Raw genomic sequence first — 21,344 nt, 5'->3', positions numbered from 1 at the left:
AATATCAATGGTATGACAACTTTATTATTCCATATTCATGGTCAAATTAGAATACCACGTTTCGCCCTTAATGGATTAGGCCTACTCCATTAAGGGCGAAACGTGGTATTCTAATTAGGCTGGCCTGACAAGTAAAGTGTAAATGCTTGTTTGAAATTATTCTCAAACGTGTATTCTTCTTTTGAGTAATACATTTGTTTCAATTTGAGGACTGTGAAACGTTATACTCATTCAGCAGTTTGTCAGAATCAGTTGACAAAATTAACCATTTGTAGGAACAACGTAATTTATGGAACTTGGATGGAAGGCTTGTCTGAGGACGACCTAAAGAGAGAGAGAGAGTGTAACTTAAATTCTACAAAAGTAGAATGATTATTAATTCAGACAAGACGTTAAGCATCATTTCAAGGGATTTATTGCCACTTTCTGTTGAAATTGGTCATAAATCAAAAGTGTTAGTGCAGTGCTTCTACAGCCCGCTGTGGAATGAGACAGGAATGTAAAACAAGCATTTTTTTTTTTTTACTGATTCCAGTTCTAAGTTCAATGTAAACATAAAGCCTGATTTAAACTTCATCATATGACCCTGTCACGTGCCTAAAATAGTAGATCTACATGCTCACGCCACTTTGTGAGCTTGTAGATCTGGCATTTTTGGCACACGATATCGCCATGCAACAGAGTATAAATCAACCGTAACAGACAAATGGGTCAACATATCAATTCATTGCCCTAAAAGGTCTGCTTATAAGCACATTAATCCAAAGTCCGTCAAAGCAGTTTTATCACACCACAACTCCAATGGCAAAATAACAGCAGCTCTTAATTTATCATTTAGGAATAACATCATCGTCAGCTCATAATTCAATATGCAGTAATCATGTTTTAAAAAGCACAGTAAAAGAAAATAGGGCAAAAATGGCAACATCTGTGATGAACATTCAATAGAGCAAATTAAGAAAATCTTCGTTTTCTCCTGGGATTACTACATGAAAAGTGCAGGGGATGTGGGAAACGATTTTAGCAAGTTGTTTTTTTAACATTGCTGCGTTTTTCAGATTTTTCAAAAAAACGTAAAAACGTTGCACTCACAGATTAATCTAAATTGCACCTGGGTTTCACTGAGGCACCAAATCATTCTAAAGGTCCTTGCGGAAAAACGCCTCTAAATATCCGAAAAACGCAGCAGTGTGCGGACACCTTTTAGCGGTTGTTTCAAGCTGCCTTTGCTAAACAGGTGGGATTCTTCTGCAGTACAGGAGAACTGTCAACTGTACAATTGAAAGTTACAGTTATAGTGTAAACTTCTGAAATTCATAATTTAGCTCTACCTTAGTTGTCTTGAAGTGGTAAGGACCATCCACCAGATTCTCTCTTAGGAGGTTGTAACAAACACAAGATTTCTAGTTTTTAACCCTTTAACTAGTTTTCTAATAAAATTGTTTTTATTTCTGTTCTGTAAAGCGACTTTGGGTACCCTGAAAAGCGCTATATAAATCGTATATTATTATAAGAATGAATTGCTTGAATTGATTTGACTATAACCTAATCGTCATCACCACCTGCTTTTCTCTATAATATGATCACTTCCCATTTTATATCCATTGAATCAGGGCTGCAACTACAGTATTGATTATTTTCTAAGCGATTATTTATCGATTACTTTTTGATTCATCGAATAATCAAGGTTTATTAAAAAAAATATATATATATCAATGAATCGATTAACCATAACCATAACCAAGCGGTTGATTTTTTTATTTTAACTTTTTCCCTTTGCCTATCACTTCCCCAAAATAGGGATCAATTATTGATCTTTTTCTTTTTTTTAATTGATCTGTATTTTCCCAAAAATCAATCAATTATTGATATTTCTTTTATATTGATTCTCTTTTTAAATAATTATTCTCTTTTTAAATAATGATTTAAATAGATTAGTTAGTTCATTGTTGCAGCCCTAATTTAGTTATACAGCCACATTTGGGCAAGGCTGACTTTGGGAATGTTTGCAACTGCAGGAGACTTCTGTAAAAGGACACCCAGTCAGATTTTCATACATAGTAAGGCGGGTAACAACTCCAAACAAAACCGGAACAAAATGACCATTCAAGGCAGCTTCTCTAAAGTCTTGTTTTTCACTAAAAATCACCTACAGATAGACATTACATAAGACAGAGTCTTCAACATTTTTCAGGCCAGGGACCTCTTCTTAGCTGAGAGATGAAGCAGGGACACCCCCACTTCATGTATTGTACAAAAACGTTCTTGCATGTTCAAGATATTTTTTTAACCTTCATGAGAGGCTTTGAAAGCTAGCTCATATGTAGCTGATTGTCTTATCAATGTCTGATCACCGTTGAGAGATTTGAGAGTGAGCATTACACAGGTTGTTCGTCTAAGTGGCTATGGGTTGCATGCAAGTGATGCTGCAAGCTTTGATGGCTTCAATCATAGGTTCATTTGACATCAGGGCTGTGTAAATGTAATGTTTTTTTTGTTTTGTTTATTTGCTTACACCTAATCTTATGTTGGATTTATGTTAACATGTATTTGAAGTAATTTACATTTGTGTTACGTTCCCGTCACAGGATCCCCTAGGAGTCCCGGACACCCTATTGAAGACCCCTGATTTTAGAAGACATTATGTGACCCACACGCTTTTCAAGTTGAATGTGTTTACAGTATTCACAGTGGGTCAGTTAAAGCGTCAGCACGTCTATCAGCCTGGGCACACTTTAGATTCCATGCGCGGACAGAAGAAGCTGTGTTTTGCGTCATTTCCGTTTTTTTAGACAGCTGGTGGATGGAAAAGAAGCTCCACCCACGCGGCAGGTTGCCGCTGGGGCAAGCTTTTCAGGGAATCTGGCCGACGCGGCAACCTGCCGCGTGGGTGGAGCTTCTTTTCCATCCACCAGCTCTCTTAAAAACCCGGAAAAGACGTCGGGAGTCAGCTTCCTTTGGCCACGCATGGAATCTTAGATGTGCCCATACCCAGTGTCATTATAAAAGTGGCACGCAGACGCAGTGCTGCTTCACGGGAGTGCAATTCGAGTGACAAAACAAATCCGGATCACACATGAAGTGCAGTTCACTTAACTGCCAGGTGGGAGCGCAAAAGGTAAAAACACAGAAACGTCTGGGTTTCCGAGGCTAAAACACCAGCTACTCATTCAGGACATTACATAGCCCTTAAAGCAGTGGTCCTCAACTCCCCTCTTAGGAACCCTCATTGCAGCTGCTGTTTTTCTTTCTTCATTTTTTACCATCTTAGGGATTGATTGAGCCCTGGGACAGCAGGTGAATGTAATGAATGAGCTGGTGAAACTGAAAACCTACCAGCAAACCGGGTTCCCCAGGATGGGAGTTGAGAACCGCCTCAATTAAGATATTACTGCAAAAAACCCTGTGGCTTTATAAATATCATATATACTCTACTAACTTCCACAGATTAAATGTGCCACTTTCTTTTCATGAACTTTTAACAGGCATTGTTTTTGAACATTCTAGAACGGTGAAGGAGTTGTGTGACTGCCTGTGTCGCAGCGGTAATGAGAGTGTGAGTGATGTACTTTGTCTCAGTGATGCTCAGAGAGCCAGCGATTCTGGATCAGGGCCCACTTGAAAAACCTCGACACAAGCGTCCCCCGGCCCACCCATCTGACCACATAACACGGCGAGTGGTCAAAGATGGGTGGAACCGCATTTTCAGAACATGTTAATTTTAATGATCAATCCAGCGATTGTGTTCTGGCTTTAAATCAATGGAACCAATGTAGGTATAAATACGTTTAAAGTTCTTATTTGTCGGTATCACAATAAAAACTCATTTTCATTTAACGAAAAAAATACCATGGCTTGTTATGATAATTTTTTTGTAAATATTAATGTCATAATATCATTAAAATCGTAGTGTTTTGTGTGGGGCCCACTTGCAACATCGTCACGGCCCGCCGGTTGGGAATGGCTGTTTTAAGCGATGATGATGCAGGATGACGAAGTGACGACAAGCACAGTCGATGGCGTGCTGCTGATGAGGAGACGCAGCTGGCTGCCGACCGGGCCTTCAGAACTGGATCCAGTTTGACGCGTTCTGTGGTGGTGGCGTTTGTGGAACAGAGCTGTATTATAAAAAATAAAACAACATCTTTTGTCTTTTAGTACAGCACGACGAAACGTAACTGAGCTCTGTCACACACAGGGAAATGTATAGGCTAGACTAGTCACTAAACACATAATAACATTGTATACATTTAATTAGTATGATCAACTATTCTTAAATATTGTTCATTATAACCACTTGCAAACTTGAGTCTTATTTTATAATTTTTTTGAGAAAAATATGAATCCTGATCCTGTTTCTGGTTTGACACAAATTCAATTTCTGTCTGCACTGGATGTTTGGAAAGCCGGGTTCAAATCCGGAGTAGAAGAGGAACGTTACAATACATACTATATAGTGCAGCTTTTACTTTAAAGGGGAATTACCACTCATTTTCAACATTTTACTATGTCATTAATATACCTTACTATGTCATTAATATACCTTAGAGATAATTTAAAAAATCATTAACACGGTTAATCACATCTTGATGATGTCATCAAGATGCGATTCACCATTTATTAATGACATAGTAAAATGTTGAAAATGAGTGGAATGCCTCTTTTAGAAGAGTGTTTCTACTTTGTGGTATTGGTACTTAGGTGATGAACATAAAGTAGAGCAGTGACGTTACCTTGCTGAAGAGGAGAAGTCTCCCCACAGGTCTGAAGTAGGCTGATTAGACTGGACCACTGTGTTAGAATTACTGCTGTCCAACTCCAGCAGACAGCCTCCAGGGACACAGAGAAAATAGATACATTTTCTAAATGTATTCGAAATTGAAAATAGCCTCCCAAGCATAAAATGGGGTTAAATTGGTTAAACTGATTTTAATTTATTTAGCTTGATAAATCACGTTAACTGACTTGTCATCATGTCTCCTGTCTGGGGGAGTGTGTTGTGATTGGATGGGCCTGATGATGATGGCGGGGCTATCTTTCCTCCCGGCGGGGGTGGGAGGAGTCCAAACCCACCTGAGCCCTGTGAGCGGGCCTTGTCCCTCTTTTTACCTTGCTAGAGGAAGAGAGGGAAGACAGAAGGACAAGAGCAGGGACGAGCAGAGGGTGTTAGAGAGGCAGGGGCTGAAATCCCGTAAGAGGGCACTTTTGGACAAAAGTAGCAGATCTACAAGCTCACAATGCGACGCGCTGCGACTCGTTGAGAGCTTGTAGATCAGCTATTTTGGGGGCACAACCCAGCACTCTTTAGCTAGTGGAGATGCGGTGTACGACATGGATTTCGAAACAAATGTATTCAACGCAAATTGCTGCGTTCAAGTTCAGGAGACTAAATGTTGCCTTCTGGTATGGTATGTCATGGAAAGGAGGGTTGCTGCATTCATGGTCTGGAAGCCCCCTTTGATGTCTATGTGTGCACATCCCTGGACAAGAGAGATGACAACAGAGCAACTTTCTATTCCATCCATCCATCCATCCATCTTCAACCGCTTATCCGGAGTCGGGTCATGGGAGCAATAATCCCAGCATAGAGCTCCAGACATCCCTTCCCCAGGCAGCCACTTCATCCTGGGGGATCCCCAGGCGTTTTCAGGCCAGTGCAGTGTGGAGACACAGTAAAATTCCCCCATCTGGTCCAAGGTCTGCCGGGGGGTCTCCTCCCAGTGGGAGGTCTTGCTCCCTTGTGAAACAAGACCCTGAGATACTTGAACTCTTGGGGCAAAGTCTCATTACCCATCTGGTGTTCTGGGAAATAATGGTATTCAACAATAAACATGCTGACTTATCTTCACACTGGCAGCTACACAGCTACAGTCCATCATTCATTTTCAATGGAATGCAGCGACATAAAGATCCAAACTGACACCCGACACTTAGCTTTTGTTCCTCGCTACAAAGCTACACAATACATTTGAGCTGGCTTAATATTCTTTCTCACTTAAAAAACGCACGCTTATGACGTTAATGAGCATGTTGTGCAACACTTAACACAGCGACGGCTATACTGCATTGCTTTGTTGTTTTGCATCTTTTTGTTGCTGCCAATATGTCTAAATGAGTCTTGGACTAGATGGCTGGAATGAAAACCACCAGGATTCTGTAAGATGAGAAGCACACACAGACAGCCATATCTCAGTCAGATGAGGTCATAACAGCTCCTCCTGACATCAGCTATACATAGGAGTCCAAAGAAGTGATGTCATCTTTGCAAGCAATCAAGATTAGAGCCATGCACACAAAAAAAGGGAAATCAGTGCATTTGTGTTTGTGTTTGTGTTGCACTGTTGCTTGCTTGGCTTTAAAGGAGATTCCATGCTAGAAGGCTTTCTTACCTTTATTTGTAGTTGTTACGTCCCCAACAAAGAGGTCCATGTGTTATTTTGTGCAAAAGTGCATTATTGGCTATTTCCCCTAATATAAGCCCTCAATAGGGGTTGGGTTTTTGTGCTAATTCGCTTATTTCCATCGAAATAAGTAGTAAAGTGTGCCGCTCGGGATACTATTTACATTAGGAAGAGAGGATATACCAAAAATATAGATTTTTGAGCGATGGAAATAAGCGAATTAGCATGACACCCCATATAGCCCATTCAATTCAATGCAATTCACTGAGGGCTTATGGTAGGGGAAATTGCCAATAATGCGCTTTTGCACAAAATAACACCTGGACCTCTTTGGTGGGGACGTAACAACTACAAATAAAGGTAAGAAAGCCTTCTAGCTTGGAATTCTCCTTTAAGTTTGATTCATACTTAAAATAGCGCCAATCTTAAATCGCTGATCTTTTGTTGAAAATATCTGATTGAGAAAGCAGATCTATAAAAAGCCGATCTCATTTATATGTTGAAAATATCCGATCGAAAAGCTGCACAACAAATCAAGCCTTAAGGCGCCTTAAGGTATACACACTGGGTGCAGAACGAATAAACATTCTGGACATGTGTCATTCTAATGTGTCTGAAGTATTTTACATCAAATTATTCATAGTTATTTTTTCTTTCTATCATTTTTATCCCATGATTTTGTAACCCATTCTTTTCAACCAGTGTCAATTATCTAACGTATTCCTACACTCTCTCCACCAACCTGGGGAGAGCGACGGACTGACCTCATGCTTCCTTCAATGCATGAGCATCCAAGCCGCTTCTTTTCACCTGACAGGGGGGAGTTTCCCACGTGGAAGGAACACGTTATTCCAACCACTTCCTTTCCCCTCCATCAGGTGCCCTGGCTGGCCAGGATTACTGCATGTTTTTTGTGAGGGTACCTACGGGAGAACATGCAAACTCCACACAGAAAGACCCTTTTGCCAACCCCACCCAGGGTATGACCACTGATGACGCGGAGGAGAGGACACGCCCCCAGCACCCACAGCGTCCCCAGCGGGAATCGAACTCGGGACCTTACAGCTGTGTGGCGACAGCGCTACCAACTGTGCCACCGTGCCCCCTTTATTATTCATATAGTTGATGGCTCATTCAACAGGTTGATGCCTTTATTAATGCTGAAAACTTAACCTTGTTGCGGAGAAACAACGCTTAAGCTTGTTCACGGTGTGAACCTGTAAGTGTAACCTTTACACTCTATAAATTGCTGCCCTAGTTTCGAGCGGTATACTTCTGACAGTTCTATCTTCTCAATTTCACTCTGCGTTAAATCAGTATACTATTCCACTATAAAACTCCGCCCCCCTCCCTACCTCCCCAAATGAGGATCACCCATGTCGGGGGCACTCGCTGATCAGTCTGCATCGGGGCCCACTGACATCTAGTTACGCGTCTGTCCCGAATTAGAATTTATATGAGCATGGTACCGTAAAAATAAATGCTAATGGATTTCCCTTACTACGAATCTCAGATTGCACATGTGAAGCTCTGTAGTACGGAGCCCTGGATCTACTTCAGTCATGTTATGCTGTGTTCAGTAGCTGCACAGGCTCAGCTACTACTTTGGCTCGGCTGCAGCTCCATTGGGCACTTAAACCTTGTGGGCACCTCAATGTTAAAGTGTCTTTCCAAAATGTGAAAGAATTAAGAATGAATGAATGCTTTGGAAAATGGTCGGAAATAATGTAAAGTGTACATGATTAAAATTTTAACATGCACTGACCTACATTTAACCTTCAACTTCTTGCCTTACATTTCATTAAAAAAAGAAAAATAGAATGTAAAAACAGCAACAGATTACAGTCAAACAAAAAAAATGTCCTTGTTTCCATTTAGGCCCTAAGCAGATTTTAATGCTATATTAAACTATTTTGCCCTGCAAACCCTCCAAGGACCCCTGGGGGTCCCCCTGGAACCCACGTTGAGAACCATTGGTTTACCGGTAGTCGAACCAAGCCGAAGAATGCAAAGTAGCTTTGATTATATGCAATACTGGCTGAGAAAACACCACTTTCAGTCCCATTCTGAACATGATCCTACAATCTCTGCTAGGCTATTGCTGGTTATCTCTTCAAAACTATGCCCCTAGTGACCTCTAGTGTCAGAGGGGAGAATAGCTGCAGAATTTGATGTGGCACTTTAGGTTTTTCTGCCTCGTCAATGCAGGGAGGGAGCTTTCACGGACTCCATGTATCGATACAAACAATACAGACATAAGGTGTAAAAACAGCAGAGTACTACTTTTAAACTGTCTCGAGGTTCTACTTACCCCAATGTTGAGTGTAATTGTCTGTCCGTCTTTGAAACCCAGGTCCAATTTTGGCCCCGAATCCCCTGACTGGGCATTTTTGCTTCTCTCATCCTCTTGTTTCACATATCTGCGCACGCAGACACACACACACACACACACACACACACACACACACACACACACACACACACACACACACACACACACACACACACACACACACACACACACACACACACACACACACACACACACACACACACACACACACACACACACACACACACACACACACACACATTGTATACAGAAATAAACATCACCTTTCAGCAGAAAGCCTGCAGTGAGTGACTTTGCACAAAAGCACATATCACTGTATCACTGACAGCTGGTCTTGGCTGGGCCTGCTGTAAGCTGCACGCTGCGATAAGAGAGAAGTCCCTGACCTACTGTATAAAAACATACTGGATGGTCACATTCATCCAGTTGGGAATTTTGACCACTATTGAAACATGATTACTGTTGTTTTGCCATTAGTTTATATATAGTACCGTTTTTACAGTTTAACCACTTGAATCCTAGAGTCCCTATTCTGGGTTAAAGAGATTATATATAGAGTGAAAAGGGAAGCGGACCTAATATAGTGCCCTGGGGGACTCCGATCAATGCAGTATTATATATACGGTATAGAGCAGGGGTTCTCAAAGTTTTATTGGCTGGGGACCTCTGGAAATGCTTTGGCCATGTCTCGCCCTGCCCCCTCTCCCCACCCCCAATACAAACTGACTGCAAAAATAACCTTAATAATAGAGAAAATATATCATAAATGAATACTGAAACAAGATATAATCATTAAGGAAAGTCAGCCATTCAGTTGCAAAAAGAAATATTTTGGGGACCCCCCAAAATAATTTGGCGACCTCCCGAGGAGTCGCGACCCACGGGTTGAGAACCCCAGGTATAGAGCACCGAAGTCTGACGTAATTTCACATCCTAGCCGGTTAGATTTTTAGTTTGACCCATATGGATAATGAAGAATCAACTGACGGCCTGAAAAACGTAATGTTACTGCTGCCGGATTCGTTACATTTTTGTCAGAACCTTTTGACGGAACTGATGACTGTCGTAAATCACACTCTGCAATATCGCAGAGACAGTTTTGGACAATTTTTGGACAACAATGCTTAGTTGCTTACCATAATATGAGACGATTTTAAGATGACCCAATGTTATTCTCCATAGAGAAATTACTGTACTTCCACAAACCAGGGGATGAACGAGTGACGCCAGGACTTACAGTAGGTAAAGTCGTTCCTTTTTTAAAGCTACTTGGTAGGTGGTTACATGAGATGGTCTGTCAATCATATTGACGTGTCTACATGACGTATGGTAGCTAAGCCAGGAGGAAAGTAAACAACCACTGCGAAGTGTGAACGACAAAAGTGTTAACAAACGCCTGATAGTATTAGGTTCACTTTTTAAAACCCCTCACTATCGTGACGATTTTCCAATTGTAACTTTTTAAGGTGCTAGGAAATACAATTGCTTCTCAATGGCGTCACACCCGATCTTGCCAAGATCCAGCCCGTAGTTGCCTCTGATTGGTTTGTCCCGGGCCAATCCCTGAGCCATCCCAGATGGAGGCTGTATTGTGAACTCAATACCGCCCCCATCTGGCCAACACCCACCAGCAGTGTTCATCCATTCATTTCATCCCTTACTTAAAGTGGTCCTGCAGGGACACGTTGAAGTCAAAGGCATCTCCTCGGTCCCCAAAGCCGACTCCTATGAAGGCACTGCGTCCTGGAGATATGTCAGGGCACAAAACCACCGTATGTTACATACCGGTATTACATGGTCAAATTTTAACTGCAGTAAAATGCAGAAAAGTTGGAACAGCCCTCCACCCATTATTGTACTCCAGACAACATTGCCATTGCCTCTGTCGGGAGAGGGAGACAACAGACGTAACACTTACGAATTGTAGCATTAAGTAATGGAAAAAGTTGTTTTCCTTTAAGTAGCTTGTAAGGTGTTAAGTAGAGAGATATGTACTGTACAGACTTTTGTTAATTGTGTTGCCTTTGTCTGCAACCTAATACATTTTCTACAAGCTGTGCATATGCTCTTCAATTCTGTTCCACTACATCAACTGTTTGAAACTCAGTTGTCACTGCACTAGATACAGTGGGAATGTGAACCTCATACTTAGAATACAGTACAGCTCTGGATATTGGCTGTTTTTGTTTTGAATGGCTACATCTTAACACCTTTATGACTATAAAATATACCCTCTCCATAGCCTGGCTCCTCTCTTCAATGACTGTGTTGCTCGCCAAAACGCATTGTAATTGGATGCGTTCTGTAAATTTCTATTTGTGACATAATAGTATAAATCAGGCTATACTCTGCAAGGTATAGGCCCCAGTGTCACTGAGACGAATTCCTGTGAATGGTTCAAATAAAAAAATAAAAAAATGTTTGAGTGTTTAACCCATTTAAACCTGGTGCAACCTATACGCTACCTCTGTGTCTCATTAGTTGTTGCTACACATGTACATGTACACAACATAATTATTATTTTGAATAAGAATTTGAAGGTTTTCAGAAACCTTAGGTTAGGTTTTAGAAGGCGTTTTTAGAATCGGCCTCAGTCTAAATGGGTAAAAAAAACTAAAAATACATTATAGATGCTGTTGCTTGCTTGTTCCAAGTTCCCATCCTCACCGTTGTCATCCTGTATTCGCAGCACAAAGTACCGGCTGGAGTCACTCACTGTTTCGATAGCGAGACCGGGATAATCCTGGACTGGTGCCTGGGCAAACAGCTCTCCTGAAGGACAGGACGCAGAATTACAAGGCAAAGATCAACCATGACAAAAACTAAGATAGAACCATTTTAGCGTGTTTCTTTTGGTGTAAAAAACTGTTTTATAAATAAATCGATTAAACACTTAAAGGACCACTTCACCACTTATTAACCTATCTTCATAGAATTGTGCCTCACTAATGATCATGATAAAATAGCTGCCAACGATGATGTCACTGATGGATGGGTTTCTGAACTGCCCACAGCCCTCCTATGAGACACATACAGACCGAGTAGGAAAACAAATGTGGTATTTTATCATGAACAGGTAGGTTTAAAAGTGGTGAAGTGGTCATTTAATCATTATGTTATACTTCATCACACAACAGTGCAATAATAGACGCATTGCGATGCACCTATGCGTCCTATACTGACATGCCCAAAATAGTGATCGACTGATTAATTATTTTATCAAATTATTGATTATCGTTTATTTTTAAGTCAATTCGTTCGATTAACTCTTGCACACCCCAAAATAAGTAAATGCATCGTTTCACTGGGGGCCAGTGAAGAGAAGCTATGTGATGGTCTGGAGTGATGTTTTCAAATGTTTTCGTTTCAGTTAATACTTTGCCTGCAGCATTTGTGAACAAAGTGGAGTTTATGTAACACCTTCTTTGTATTGAGGTTGTGAAAGAAGACAGAGGCTGGATTCGATTCAACAGGGAGAACGGTTACGGTTGGATTTGAATGGCTCAGCTCTGCAACACAGCAGCTTTAACTTATCCATTCGATTAAACGTTTTCCAGAACTTAACTTGGTCAGCTTTACCTTGCAAACGTCACCTCTCTCTGTAATACAATTAGTTCAAGAATCCATCAGTACAGCCTGTTATACTCTTCTTCAGACTACTTCAGAACATCTGATATGTAGGCTACAGTAGGCTACAGTAGGCTGGTCGAGACAAGTTACAACCATTGATATGCCCACTCAGTGACACTCAGCGTCTATCGGCAGGTTTTGTTAGTGAGGTTTGCAAGGTGCACATTTCTGTGAAAACTGCGACTGGCCGCTGTGCAGGTTTGCGTGCATCTTCAAAACTACCAGGGCGGCGCCCTGGATAGCCCCACCGACAGCTGGATTGTTTTTTTGTGGCTTTCGCCTTTATTTTATATATATATATATATTTATTTATTTTTTAATGGAGGGACAGACAATAGACTGACAGGAAATGGGGAGAGAGATGGGGGGGAAGACATGCAGTAAAGGCCGTCGGGAGTCGAACCCGCGGCACACTGCCAGACTGGATTACCAGCCAAGGTGCCTGGACCACTGAGACATGGCCCAGGCCAAATAATGTACTGTAAGAGAACTTAAGTGCTTCCATGTCTCACCTGAGACTTTGTCCTCTAGTTTGATGTAGGCTATGTTGCCCTTGGCTGTGATCCTCATGCGACCAGACCAGTCAGGAGAATCTAGCTTCCAGTCTGCAGCCCTGTGATGTGAACAAACAAAAAGAACAGAAATGCATGATGTCACGAGGGATTTTGCCTCATCATGTTTAGTAGCAGGATAAAAATAAACTACAATGAAAGGCCTCAATTGTAAATACCACACAAATTTAAATCTGAAAACTTTGACAAGATTATGAGAGGAAGATATTCAAACCAGTCAGCTTGGTAGCAGCAGACTAATCATTTAAGGATTTTCTTTAAAATAAAAGGGCCCCCAGCTTTTCTGTAATGTAGCCTTTATCTGAAGGGGAGAGATGCTTTACTTAATTTAGGAAGCTTCTGAAACGTCAGAAGACATAGTAGCCTGTTTGAGTTGACAAACAATGCCTTAATGGTTCTGGCATCGACATGTGAAGGCTAAGAAAAAAACATTCAAATTAATTCCATGACACACTGGTGACGATAATCCATCATCATTTGAGGTGAGTTGGTAGCTACATAATGGGGCCAGCGCACTATATAAAAATGTATCTGGGCCAAAAGTAATAATCACTCCATCATCCCCAGACAGTGCATAGCCTATATGCCACCCGCGCGCTATGTTAACCTAATAAATCTGACTCTAGCCACGATTCAAATGCAGTGGAGGAGATGGTTAAATCAGTTGGCAATAGCCTTAGGACATCTGTATTGATAAAACTAGTGTCCACACTCCACTGTATAGCCTACCTCACGTCAGTTCACTTTTACTGCGTGTAGGAGGACAGGACATGGACCAATGAAGTCAGCTGGCTACGTTTTCACAACACATTGCCCATCATCATCATCATCATCATCATCATATCGATCTGCCAATGATATCATAATGATATCACTGCTATACTGGGCAGTGAATCGACCGAGCCGCTCTATAACAATGCAGCACAGCCAAAAATAACAACCACTTTCCCATATTTCGATCATGTATATAGTATACAGCGTTTGGAAACTAAAGGATGAACATTATTTCGACGGCTGACAGACAGGCGATGACAGCAGGCAGCACTGCAGCGTGTTTCAACGTTTCATCATACCATACGTTACGAGGACGGCGGGGGTATTTATAAACACATGACAACACACGGACAGTGCACATTTTTACCTGAAACCGCGGTTCGTGGCCCGAGGCGGGATGCGGTAAACATTGACATCGGGTTTAACACACAGGATTGACTCGTATTCACCCTCAGTCGCCATCTTGATTCAACTATTATTGATGTGGGGAGTTGTTGTGGTGGCGGTGGTAGAGACTCATTTATTCGCTCGATCCTTTCGGGGGGCTTGTGGTTGTGTGTATGTGTGTGAGGAGAGTGAGAGCTGAGAGTGTGTGCGTGTGCCAGACAGTGTGTGTGGGGCTGGTACCAGTGGTGCTGCTCCAGCCTCCAACCGCAGGAGGGCGTCGTCGACGTGCAGTACAAGCCAAACTCAATTTCCATCCTTGATTATGGTTAAAGCTGCAATAATCAACAGTAATTTTGATTTTACAACCTATATGGTTCAAGAGTTATAAGCCAAAGTGGCCTTTTATATAGCCAAAAAAGGGCCTACTGAATAAAGAAAATCACACCCATGTGAAGTGAGTGGTGCAACTCTGTGTGGGGGTCCCCGGAAGTTCCAGACCCACAGGAACGTGCCCAGGGTGTCGGCCCGGTTTCTGACGAGCCGCCCTGCGTCCGAAACGGTCCAGAAATGACAGAGTTACCGGGTGGGGGACCCCGGGGCATCCCTGGGGGGTCCCCGGAACAGCCAAACCTTCAGGAACGCGCCCAGGGGGCGAAGGCCTGGTTCCGGCGAGCCGCCCCACGTTTGAAATGGTTGAGAAAGGACAGAGTTACCGTGTGGGGGTCCCCAGGGCGTCCCTCTGTAACAGTATTATATAATTACACAAAATATGATACAAATAAGTGCTTCTATACCTGACCATGGTTCATGTGTATAGGAATACATAGTGCATTAGAGGTCACAGCTCCTTTAAGTCTCCCCCTTTTGCCCCCTGTATAAATGTCCTGCGACACCTCCACCTCTTCCTTATGTACTTCCGTCTTGGAACGAGGTGGGTGTCTTTGTTGACTTCTCTGTATAAGAATTGTACTTGCAAATTGATTTATACAGTGTTTGTTTAACTCTGTTTAGAGAGGAGTCTATGCACTACTGACAACTAACGTGGAGACATGTCTGTTGTTATTCTTTGTCAGAATAAAACGTGGTTTCCAAAGAGAGTTCTGGGTCTGTCTGTCCATTCAACACAACGCAGAGAGAGACAGATTACACCGGTTACACTTCTACTGTACTGTACTGTACTGTACTGTACTGTACTGTACTGTACTGTACTGTACTGTACTGTACTGTACTGTACTGTACTGTACTGTACTGTACTGTACTGTACTGTCACAACTGAAATCATCATACAGTTAATACCCGTATGTGCGTGTGTGTCAGGCTGCACAACAGTGACACTTGGTGGTGAAAGCCAACCAAACGCTATTTTCGTGCTCGGACAAACGCTATTTTCGTGCTCGGACACAGCCAGGGACCCAGGGACACAGCCACACACATAGCTGTTTATATGAGTGGTTGCACCACTCAAAAAACATCGCATTGATGCACCTTGGACGTATCCTCAGTGATGTATCCTTGGGGTCCTCTGGGTTTCGGGTCTCACAACATCATACCCCTCACTCGGTTGACCCAGCCTTACAAGTCCAGACTTACGTCCCAGTAGCTACCCTCGATCAGTCCCATTAGGGAAAAACCAGGGACACACAATCCGCTGCTCCAGAACTACTGGTCGGGCCATCCGGCGTGTGGAGGAACTAGGCACTGTGGGTTGACTCCTGGCCGGGCACCTCCTACGCCTCACCAGGTCCAATCCTGCTCTCACCAGGTGAGGCCAGGACCTATGTGTTGCACCACTCCCAGCACCAGACACTTCATTCGGGAGATTCTGCAGACTCCACCGGCAGGGAAACGGTGGTGCCGCGGTGCCTCCGCTTGTGGCTTGAATGGCCCCCCTAAAGGCCTCACGTGGGTTTTTTTGGGGCTTCCTCCTCATGGACTGAGAGTATAGATGCAAAGTTTGATGCTGATCGGTCCAGCATGTCATATACGTAGCCCGTATACATTTTATATACTGTAGGCCTACTCAAATTATAACGGTTTTAGCTATAGCTGTGTATGTGTGTGTGTGTGTGTGTGTGTGTGTGTGTGTGTGTGTGTGTGTGTGTGTGTGTGTGTGTGTGTGACAAAGAAATAAGGAATAATCTGAGGATAGCAATTTACTGTACTTCTTTAAGTGGTCAGATAAAATGGACAGACAACGGACAGAAGTTAAAGAATAAAAAAAAGTCTGCACACAAATTTCTGCTCCCAGATACTTTACTTCGATGGTTAAATTACCGGAAAATACATTATTTTCACTTTAAAAGCTTTTATTCAAAGTCCCCATGTTCATTCATATAATGAACAGTCTATTTTGGAGCGGTCATGTTTATTCATGTAATCTATTTTGGAGATATGAGCACTGTTCTCCATCAGCTGATGATTCCACTCTGCTCAGAAAAGTTGAGTCGTTTTTTGTTTTTAGTATGTGCTTAAAAGGAAGTGGCACAAACCCCCTTTTTCTACAAAACACATGCATTTGATCCAGTAACCATTCTGGGTTGAAGTGACATGCATTTTCCTTCAACAGAAACTTCATTCTTTGCTGTTCAGGTACGTCCTTCAGTGTACTCTGCAGAATAATGGTACAATATAGATTAGATACAGTATTACAGATACACTTTTTGTACACACACACACACACACACACACACACACACACACACACATATATATAGTTTTTGGCTTATCTGTAAAAAAAGAAAGTCGTTTTGAAATGACTTTTTTCTTTTTTTACCGGTAAGCCAAAACATGAAAATGACATTTCATCACCTTGTGTTCTTCCCTTCTGAGGTACAGAATGTCATCTAACTTCTCCCTCTCTCCATCTTCCAGTCTAGTAAAAAGGGGCACGACATGGATATCAATGCCATCGTGGACAAGATCACTATTGTCATTTATACACTCACAGTTTTTCTAGGAGTCGCTGGGAACTCTATTGTGATCTGGGTTGCCAGCTTCAAACTCAAGGTGGATATAAAATCTTTTTATTTTTAAAAAGCTACATTATTAAGTCTGTGGCATAGTTCATTTCCTGATCATTGTCATTTTGTCTCAATAATAATATGTTACGGTTAGGGTTCATTTATAGGGGTTAGTTAGTAGAATGCTATAAAAGGTTTCTTTGAAATGTACTATGGTTTGTAAACTTAAAAAAAAGTTCACACAATAATACAATTTATATGGTGCTTTTTTAAATACTCAAAGTCACTTTACAGAAACAGAATAAAACACTAGACAAATACTAAATTAGTTAAAAGGTTAAAAACTATAGAAAATAATATAAAAGTTACTGGTTTCAAGTGTGGCACTTACAAATGTAATGCGAGTGACTAACACATTAATATAGGCCTACTTCCTCTTATTTTCTCTCTCATCTCTCTCCCTGTCCTCTCCTCTACATTTCTCACCATCCCATCTGTCTTTGTCCTTCATCTCCAGCCTTCTGTGAACAACGTGTGGCTGGTGAACCTGGCCGTGGCTGACCTGATCTTCTGCTTCACGCGTGTCCTTTCCCTCGTCAAGAAGCTCTTCTTCAACCACTTGCCCATCAGCATGTTGGCCTGCAAGTTCAACGGATACTTCAAGTACGCCGACATGTTCAGCTCCGTCTTCTTACTGGCCGTCATCAGCATTGACCGCGCGCTGTGTGTCTGGTTTCCTGTCTTCACCAAGAATCGACGAACACTGCGAGCTGCGAGGGTGGCAAGCGCCTGCGTGTGGTTGTTGGCATCCGTCATGAGCGCTCCGTACTTCTATTACCGAGAAGTGTACGTATGGAAGAACAACACGACCAAATGTAGCCTGGAGGGGAAGGACTCAGACCACACCAATGACAAGGCTGCCACACTAGCGTTAAACATCATTCGCTTCTTGTGTGGCTTCCTGATGCCTTTCATCGTTATCCTCATCTGCTACATCCTGACGGCCATTGGCATCCGACGCACGAGCCTCTCGAAGAAGTCTCGACCGCTTCGCATCTTGGCGTCGTTGGTCATCGCTTTCTTCCTGTGCTGGGCGCCTTACCACTGCTTCCAGCTGGTCAAGATGTTTGACAGAAAAAGCCTGGTGGTAAAGATCGGACTGCCAGTGGCAAAGGCGTTTGCGTACTTCAATAGCTGTGTGAACCCGCTGCTCTACTTCTGTATGGGGCTGGACGTGAAGGAGAGACAGAGCCTAGCTGGGGTGTTCCGCAGGGCCCTGGCTGAGGATGAGGACAGGACAACACCCACCCAATCTCACGCGTGTAACCTGGATGACAGTTGTAGTGGGACGCAAGCCAACAGTGCCACAGACGAAAAACAGTCTAAGTCCACACTATTGATTCATAATGTATAAATGATAGATAAGGGTTCAGGACAACGAGGCCTTTTCGTGGAGGGGTCAGAATGAAATTTGGACTCACTAACGACAACGTGATGCATAGTCAATTTCATTTAGGACATTCGTTAAATGTATGGCCCCATTTTTATGGCATGGCACCAAAGTGTGTCTGACTGTTTGTACTGTATGTATGTCCCTACAAACAAGCAAATATAGACGTTCTATACCCAAATATGGAATGACTCAATAAGTCAATACTGCATCACTGTACTGTGCAGTTTCAACAGAAGTAAGAAGGTTATTTCATCACTGAATCTATAACTCAAACTGGAGCCCAATCTCACCCAAACACAGTGAAATAGCACGAATTGGCAATTACATACACGCCTAGAAACCCCCAAATCCGTACTTACACTACTACTGTTTTTACCTAGCACGGATTGGCAATTCCGTACATACAATAGGCCTACTAGTGAAAGACATGCCTCCGTCGTGGTCAACACTAGCCTGGGTAGTTTTGACCAAGACGGAGGCATGGCTTTCACTAGTATTGTATGTACGGAATTGCCAATCCGTGCTATTTCACCGTGTTTAGGTGAGATGAAGTTTAACATTATTTACAATTCTGCTATTGGGTTACAACTCAGACGGGGCTGAGTCGGTCGGCTCTACCGAACTTCACATTGTTTAACATGGCAACTCAGGCTCCATTATACCTTACTGACCTAGTCCAACGCTACGTGCCTGAGAGGGCCCTAAGGTCTGCGGATCAGGGTCTTCTAATAATTCTTAGCACCAAACGGAAAACAAAAGGTGACAGAGCCTTTCAGGTTGTAGCGCCCACACTGTGGAATGTCCTCCCACGGGTGTTGAGATCCGCAGCCTCGGTTGACATTTTTAAAAATCAACTCAAAACTTTGCTATTTGCACAAGCTTTTCCTAATGTAACATAATGGTTGTGTTGTTTATTTTACTGTGCTGTTATTTTTCTTAGATCAATTGTATGTTCCTGTTTTTTGTTTGACTACTATTCTGTTGTATTTTGCCTGTCTTTGTTTTTAATTTCTGCATGTAAAGCACTTTGTGAGTTTTCTCTGTGAGAAGTGCTATATAAATAAAATGTACTTACTTACTTAATTACTTACTTCACTGAAATCAGATTGGATGCCTTGTGTGCGTTCCTTCAAGCACCAGCTGTGCTTTGTCAGTTTGCAACCCAGTCTCACCCAAACACAGTGAAATAGCATGGATTGGCAATTCCGTATTTCACCGTGTTTGGGTGAGACCAGGTTGCAAACTGACAAAGCACAGGGCTTGAAGGCACGTCGCACACACTGCACCCAATCTTATTTCAGTGAATTATGATGTTTGTTTCAGAAAGATAAGTTTGTTTCAAGTTTGTACTTCTACATTTTGGTTCTTCTACTTGCTTGGTGTGGACAGCCCTTTAATTATGATCCAGTGGCAAAATTATAAACAGAAGGCCAAAGTGGAGTATAAAAGTGAAGTAAGTAGAAGTTTGGACAATGAGAATGTCTATACTGTTATCATAATTTGTTGCCTGAAGAGGGCACTAATGTGTTTTTAGAATTATCAATGATCAAGTGCATAAGTTGTTCACCTGCCTCCCAGTAAAGTAGGCTTTATAGTTTTTGAGTGGTGGAGCCACTCCAAAGACCAGCAACGTGTGACTGTCCCTATGTCTGTCTGTCTGTTTAGAGTACCAACAGGTGACAAAGTGGCGCTGTTGAGCTTCACTGTACACAGGTGCATGATGGGAAGCTGAGTGTTAGTGTAACACCAGCACAGAGCACAGTGCAGTACAGACTACGGTGTAGCACATGCACAGGTGCATGATTGTCTTGATTGATGAGGGACAGTTCAGTACAGTACACTACAGACTACATAGTCCAACAGCCAATAGTCCGACAACCAATAGTCCGACACTTTTACTTCTCACTATCGTCTATATCTTCCACACATTATTCTGTGATACAACAGTGCTCGAAACACTACAATAACTGTTCCAGTTGTATTGATTGATTGATTGAATACTTTATTAATCAGAAAGGATAACACAAAAAAATCCTGGGCACTTAATTGTTTCCATTGCTGTGTAGATCATTGGCTCTCAACGAACCAACATGAGTTTCAATCAAATTATTTTAATCCAATTAAATATTAATCCCATACTTGCATTTCTGTCAATTGTTTGTGAATGTAATCTAACAGGAGAGAAAAACCCCTCTCAAAAATGTGTCCCTCCTTATCCACACTTTAGAACCGGAGCCAAGGACAGAAAGCCTGAAATCAATGGCATATCAATCATCACAGCCATATCAGCCTTACTAGCAGGCAGCACTGCTGATTCACACATCACTCAGCTCCATATATGGGCACAAAGGGGACACACACACACAGACACACACACACACAGACAGACATGATCTGCTAGGTCTCATAGTAAGTGCTCACTGCGTTCGCAATGAAGTTCTTTGTCAGGCATGCCCAAATATGGAGTATATGCAGACGTCATAATGATGTCAGAGCAGGCCAGCTCCACATATGGATATATATGGCAGGCATATTATGTTCAGAGCACATGATGATGTAAAACAAACATTGAGACAAAAGAAACATTGAATTCTCTTTATTGTCAATGGCATTTTTAAAACAAAAAATTGAACTAAGAACAAACATGTATAATACAAACATGTATATAGGAGGGGCTAGTGCCCCTCAATAATGAACAGTATTTTCATCACACTTCACATTTACAAACATTGACAACTATATTTGTACAAAGGCTAAAACACCAAAAAGCCAAAGGCATGGGGAGAGTATGTTTTGCCCTCCGTCCGTCGGTCA

At 42.2% G+C, this 21,344-nt stretch overlaps 2 protein-coding genes across 3 annotated transcripts; one reads left to right on the top strand and one right to left on the bottom strand.

Annotated features, from left to right (window-relative positions):
• Window positions 1–211: 211 nt before the first annotated feature.
• necap1 (NECAP endocytosis associated 1) lies at window positions 212–14,291 on the bottom strand. 2 transcript variants are annotated; one of them, XR_013965633.1, is made up of 9 exons: window positions 14,098–14,291; window positions 12,897–12,997; window positions 11,422–11,526; window positions 10,416–10,497; window positions 8,713–8,821; window positions 4,966–5,113; window positions 4,734–4,830; window positions 3,930–4,118; window positions 212–324 (listed from the first exon to the last, which is right to left on the bottom strand). XR_013965633.1 is itself a non-coding variant. In XM_080787387.1 (8 exons), exons 1-8 carry the CDS (start codon window positions 14,190–14,192, stop codon window positions 4,064–4,066), a joined length of 792 nt encoding a protein of 263 aa, XP_080643513.1. In that variant the 5' UTR covers window positions 14,193–14,291; the 3' UTR covers window positions 2,991–4,063. The 2 variants fall into 2 exon arrangements, 1 of the variants encoding a protein (XP_080643513.1); XM_080787387.1 differs by lacking the exon at window positions 212–324 and having other exon boundaries at window positions 2,991–4,118.
• A 2,718-nt stretch (window positions 14,292–17,009) lies between these two features.
• LOC308331686 (chemerin-like receptor 1) lies at window positions 17,010–18,491 on the top strand (the record flags this gene model as incomplete). The annotated part of the gene is made up of 2 exons (XM_080787177.1): window positions 17,010–17,123; window positions 17,595–18,491. 2 exons carry the CDS (start codon window positions 17,010–17,012, stop codon window positions 18,489–18,491), a joined length of 1,011 nt encoding a protein of 336 aa, XP_080643303.1.
• Between the last annotated feature and the right edge of the window lie 2,853 nt (window positions 18,492–21,344).

Source organism: Protomyctophum bolini, assembly GCF_963924005.1.
Source record: "Protomyctophum bolini genome assembly, chromosome: 17".
Lineage (NCBI taxonomy): Eukaryota > Metazoa > Chordata > Actinopteri > Myctophiformes > Myctophidae > Protomyctophum > Protomyctophum bolini.
Note: the sequence above shows the minus strand (reverse complement) of the source record. Positions and strands in the feature narration are given on the sequence as shown.